The 6,261-nt window shown below is 35.0% G+C and overlaps 1 protein-coding gene across 1 annotated transcript; it reads right to left on the minus strand.

Annotated features, from left to right (window-relative positions):
- Positions 1 to 4,786: 4,786 nt before the first annotated feature.
- LOC103426944 (uncharacterized) lies at positions 4,787 to 5,290 on the minus strand. Its single transcript, XM_008365026.2, has one exon. The coding sequence runs from the start codon at positions 5,288 to 5,290 to the stop codon at positions 4,787 to 4,789; it is 504 nt and encodes a 167-aa protein (XP_008363248.2).
- Between the last annotated feature and the right edge of the window lie 971 nt (positions 5,291 to 6,261).

Below are 6,261 nucleotides of genomic sequence, written 5' to 3' on the forward strand. Positions count from 1 at the left end.
TAGACACTATTAGGTTCAAATTTATTCATATTTTTCCACATCATCACACTTTATGGCTTTGTCACCTTGCAGGTGTCGGTCAGCACATCTCGATTCGGAGTCCTTATGGACATTCCGGGTCGGGGTATGTCAATTGCCAAATTTTTTTAATTCATTTTAATGATGGGTCTCTTATTCCACTAATATTTCAACCAATAAAAATTTTGTTTCAACATTTTTTTAATAATTATGACCATTTAAAGTTCTATTTAAATAAGAAAAAAATATTTGACATTTCAGTTGGAGAAGCACAAAATTTGACATAGGACTTCAGATTGCCAAATTGGCTATCAATTGTAATTTGACTCTTATAATTTGATATTTCCTTTGAATATGGTTTCTCTTTAAATTATATTTTGCAAATGTTGATAAACGTGTTTATATTCTATTAGTGACACATCACATGATTTTTAAATTTGATATAAAAAGTTGGTTCACCGCATCTCCTTATTTATTTAGAATAACCATATTTGCACTGGTTTTCAAATAGAGCAGTACGATTTTAATTTTCTCACACTGCATACTTATGATATGAATCATAACAGTTTATGTTTTTGAGTTGTTTAACTTTCTAATCCTTTGTAAAAGTGATGAGTGACCATTATGCAACTTGTTTTTTAATTGACGTGAAAGCCACACTTACACCACATCAAACTTTGTTTTCTCTACAATTTGAAACGGCAATAGTCTCACAATTAGGCAGCCTAGAAACAGGTTCACATCACATCCACCAAAATTAATTAACTAATTAACTTACTTAATTAATCTTTGTTAACGTACTAAATTAATCAACTAAATTAATCTCATGCTTCAAGTTTATTGGTGTACAATCTATTATATTTTATTCTAAGCCAAAAAAAAAAAAATCTATTACTATTTTATAATTACTAGTAATTTACAGGACTAACTATTTCGTACACCTTTTAGTTTAAGATTATTGGCAACTGAGACTATATTCAATAGAAAAGGCTAAAGGTTAAGAGTCAAGTGAACATAAAAAGTTTTGCGACAAGTATGATGATGCTGAAATCAACCAAGTCCATATCCAAGCTACTCGGCCAAAATTGGAGATACCGTTCTCTTGAGTGGCAACCAACTTCCTGAACCCCGAGCTCTTCAAATCTGTGTGCATTTGAAAGTGCCACAAATCAATACCAAGTGATAGGTATGTTGTATTTGGACTCACTTTTGCCCCGTTATTAAACACAAGGCGAAGGGAGGCATGGTTCTTCCATTGTCAACTTTGAAAGGCATTTTACTGTATAGAAGTGTACAGAAAGATTAATTGTCAATATATATGTACCATATTTCTCAAAAAAATATATATGCACCATTCACTATAGATTTTCTAGGTGTTTTTTCTTTTTCATCTTCGCTTGTGCATTTTTTTTCTTTGGCATTCTCTTGCTATCTGATGCCATGTTAAGCTCCTTTAGATATGGTCTTAGATGCGGCCCCCACGGGGGGTTAAAGCGACCAAATGTTTTGTAAGTGACAAATATTGGTGCCATTAAAAAATCCGAATCAAATCAATTTATTATTCATACAATGTCTCTGCTAAAAAATTTATTCTTACAATGTGAATGCGACAGCATCGTGAATGTGGCATCATTTAGCACATTAATAAAATATGAGATCGTTTAGTCATTGAACTAAATAAAAATAAATAGTTGATATCGATAAAAATATTATTCATATATAGCTGGAAGAGGCCTCTACCATTCGAGAGGCATTGGAGGAGTGCAGCAGACATGGTTTGTCAAACATTATCATTGAGTCTGATGTCTGTGAAGTTATTAGGATGATGATAAGGAAGGAGATCGGTGTTGATGCGGAGTTGGAAAGCATAGTGCATGACATTTGGGCTGTTACAAATGACGTGGGGACTGTTTCGTTCAAGTTTGCTCGTCAAGAAGGCAACCGAGCGACCCATTTTGTTGCAGCGTTTATTAAAAAAATTGGAGGTTTTTTTAGATGGGATTGTATTGGTCTCGAGTTCCTTTTTAACATCATTCTGTTGCAGCGTTTATTAAAAAAATGGAGGTTTTTTTAGATAGGATTGTATTGGTCTTGAGTTCCTTTTTAACATCTTGGCTCAAGATGTAAACATTTCAATTTATTTCCTGAATTATCATATCAGTGAAAATTAAGTCCCTAAACTATTTTTTTTCCAGAAAAATCAATCCTTAAGTTATTAAATTCTGCCAATTACTTTCCTAATATTATATTCAAGGCTAATATATTCAATTTTCCTTGGAGGGTAGATTTGTAGTTTTTCATAGGGAAATAGTGTATGGAGTCAACTTTGAAGGGTAAATTGGTAGTTTTATGTAAGAAATAGTGTAAGTTAACTTTGGAAGGTAAATTAGACGTTAGATTCACAATCTATATGAAATGTTAAGGGCTTATAGGCAAGGAAATAATGGTATTACACTTCAAAGTATGTCAAGTGACTTAAGTTGACGAAAAATTGGATAAAATAACTTTGAATTTAATAGCAGTGATGAAAATGAATTTAGGGACTTATTTTACCCAAAAAATAATTTAGGGACCTAATGTTCATTGACGTGATAGTTCAGGGACTAAATCGGCACTTCATCCTAGAATTTAATGAAGTCTATCTTTTGGCAAGGGGGAGGGGGAATATATTTGCTACAATTGGCTAATCAACATGCGTTTTAATTGATTTTTTGCATTTTATAATAACAAATGGTTACGATCATAAGTAGAAAGTCCCATGAATCGGCCACATCTAAGTATCTCTCTTGAATTTAAGAACTTGTTTTAGACCGTTTAGTAGGGGATTCTGAACATAAGACCTCGGGTGCATAGGTGAATGCTCTTATCCAACCGAGTTACAATCCATTTGCTCATTATTGACTATCCTTATCTGTACAAATTAAAGAATATCCTATCAAAATGACAAAAATATTCTCCAAAAATACAAAACCGTTGACAATTTCTTTTTTGGTGCCTTCCTAGTTCCCACATGTAGCAATATCATCTACTTGTGGATATCCTCTGGCCTCTCCATGGATATAACAACCAATCGTCGTATATATGTATACACAAGAGAATGGGATTGAATGCTTTTATGTATTAGGGTTTTCTGCACTTTTTGAACAACAAACTGATTGATCTCAATGTGCTTTGCGTAGGGTTTATTTCTGGTTTTGGATGGATCCTATATATATATATGAACTGGACTTGGTTGCTGCAAATTCAGTAGTTGTTACTTACACCTAATTCTGGCTGGACACATGTCTAAGTTTTGATTTTTTTAATCAAAATTCGGACACGTATCCACGTATCCACGTGTCCAGCCATAATTGGGTGTAAGCGGCAGCAAAGTTAAATCCTATATATATATATATACATTTGTGTGTGTGTGTGTAGTTAGGTTATTTTGAGAAGCTAGTTGTTGGAAATGATTAAGAAAAAAGAAACTAGTTCAAGGTTTTAAAGTCAGCCATGACTTCGTCCTCATGCCTACTAAAGCTATACGCGTAGCTAATTGGACTCTAGATTATTTTTATGGATTGGGGGACACACAATTGACCAGATCATGGCAACACGTTTGGGTTTGATCAAAACCAATGTCTGCTAATCCTCTTTATCGCGGGGCTTAATTGATTTGGGCTGTCTTATGATCATTCCATTTTGCACACCTAGTCACGATCTAATGTTACTCAACTAAAATAATAGAAGAACCATCTTTAGGCTGCTTATTAGCGTGGCGTCACAATTTTCTTTTGGTGTTATAAAAACTCAACTAAAATATAATTAAATTATTTATAAGGTGGATTGTGTTAGGAGCTTCATTTTATTTTAATCGTATTTTAATATTATCTTGATGGTTATAAACTTTCTCTTTTTAATTATATTGCATCTCGGATTCAAATAATTAAGGGAATATCATCGAAGATGATTACAAACCAATAGGCTAGCACAACCCTCGATCAACATCCTGTCAACGTCTACAGATTAGAATAATAATATCTAGTTATTTAATTGGAATTTCGAATAATAAAAATTTTCTTCTGATAACTCCCAAGCGATTTGGCCATCTGAATCTCAAAATATGACCTCATTTTTAGATTGAGGCAGTGATACAAGAAGAAATTATTCAAAGTTAAATGGCGAAGGGAAACTGCGATGAAATAAGCTAAAATAAAATACAAATTTCAGTCACTTAACAAACAGGAAATATAATTGATGGGTAGAATTAAAAGTAACATAAGTAAAATGAGATTACATTAACTAAAACACAAGAAAAGCACAAGTTGGCCTTCGTGTTTCATCGTTGAGGAACTATAGATGCAGCACATTGCTCCCAAATTTTCTTAGTCGTAGCCAAAGCTTGGGATTTGTCGACATCGAGTCTAGAAGCAAGCGCCTCGTTGACGAACATGTCGTGACATGGCTAACCTAGAGACACAAGAACATAACAACAACCATCACTTACAGTCGTCTCTTTGAAAATACTTTTGCTCAATTCCAACTCACACTAGGGCAGTTAACTCAAGATGTTTCGTATGACACAAGTACCACGATCCACGACTAGAGCAGTTTTATATACTCTTAAATTTGTTTCAACTTTCAGACTTTTTCCCCAGGACCTCATTATTCATTGTTTTTTCTATACAAAGAATAATATCCCATCAGAAAGTCAACACATTCTCCACCACCACCACTCTGCAGAACATTGATCATTTGGACGTCTTTTTGTTCCTGGTTCTGCAACATTCTATTTCGAACCACTGGGTTTAGCAGTTTGATCAACGCCGTCATCTACATCAATGGTCCTTACCTTGAATCTCTCAAGCCTCATTTTGGATTCTCTTCCTTTGAAATCACGCGGTGAACCAATACTTAGACTCCGTTGCATTGTCCAAACTGCTTTGGTTTGATCCGACTTCATTTGAGCTAATACCATACCCAATTTCTTTGGCACCTCAATAATTAACTTGTCCTGAACCCCGGGAAATATTTTCTTGAACAGTTCAAATCTTCGAAAATAAAGTTCTCTAAAGAATTCCACCAGCGCTAGCAACCTTGGATCAACTGACTTGCCAATTTTTGACTGGAATCTGTAGTAAGTTTCACCTATGTCACTAACACTTCTCCGGAGTAGGCCGCTCTCAAGTTGTGACATATCATTCTTGGTGCCGAAGAATGAAGTTCTTGAGCTTGATGGCTCCGTACTTGTTGCAATATCGTCTACTTGTGGATATCCTTCTGGTTTCTCCATGGATACAACAACCGATAATTTGATATTCCTAGATACAAAGAGGGGAGATTGAGAGCTGTTGTGTTGAAGGGTTTGCTATAACAAATTGATTGATCTCAATGTGTTTGAAAGCGTTTATGTTTTGGATAATTTTGGTGGTTTGTGCACATATATATAGGTGTTGAGAATGTGTAGTTGACCAAGTTCAAGATTTCTAATTAAGCCATGACTTGGTCATGCCAATTAATTAAGCTACGCGTACCTGATTAATTCAATTTGAGATGATTTTTGGATGGGAAGACACACAATAAATGAGTCAAATCATGGCGGCACATTTAGGTTTGATCAAAACTATCAACTAGTCAACTTCTTGAACATGATCACCTTAGTCGTGTTCTTTAAAAGGTGAGTCGCTTGAAAAAGAAATGCCATCGTTAGACTGGTTGTTGGTGTGAAAAAAAAAAAGGACGAATATGGTTCTACAAATAAACACTAAATTTATTCCAACTAGTGACAATGAATTCTACATTGATAAGAGGATGAACCTTGCATGAGCTTATAAGTAAATTAGGTTACTCCCCATATTGCCAATTGGTTTTATGATGCAACCTCAACTTTCTTCATGGTATTATAGCTTAACGGCCACACACGCTCCACGTCACTCTGTTTATGTTGTCCACGTGTTAGGCTTGAAAATTCGATCGCTACACGTGAGGGGGCGCGTTGAGAATAAATCCCACATTGATGAGAGGAGTAACCGAACTTATCGGTTACTCCCCATATTCCCAATTGGCATATGATTTTGAATTTGGGTGATTTTTTATAGACTTGATCTTTGATAGAAGACATAAAATTTAAACGGTGGTGGGAGTGATGGTAGCAGAGGTATAGGTGGTGATGGTCATGATGAGAACTTAGTTGTGGTGTCGGTAGTGGATGGTGAAACGGCCGAAGTGGTGGTGGCCATGGTGGATAAGAGGACAGCATTAAAG

Source organism: Malus domestica, chromosome 02 (genome assembly GCF_042453785.1).
Source record: "Malus domestica chromosome 02, GDT2T_hap1".
NCBI lineage: Eukaryota > Viridiplantae > Streptophyta > Magnoliopsida > Rosales > Rosaceae > Malus > Malus domestica.

What these genes read in the sequence shown, in the direction of transcription:
- LOC103426944 (XM_008365026.2), bottom strand. Translation starts at nt 5,290, where the DNA reads ATGGAGAAACCAGAAGGATATCCACAAGTAGACGATATTGCAACAAGT.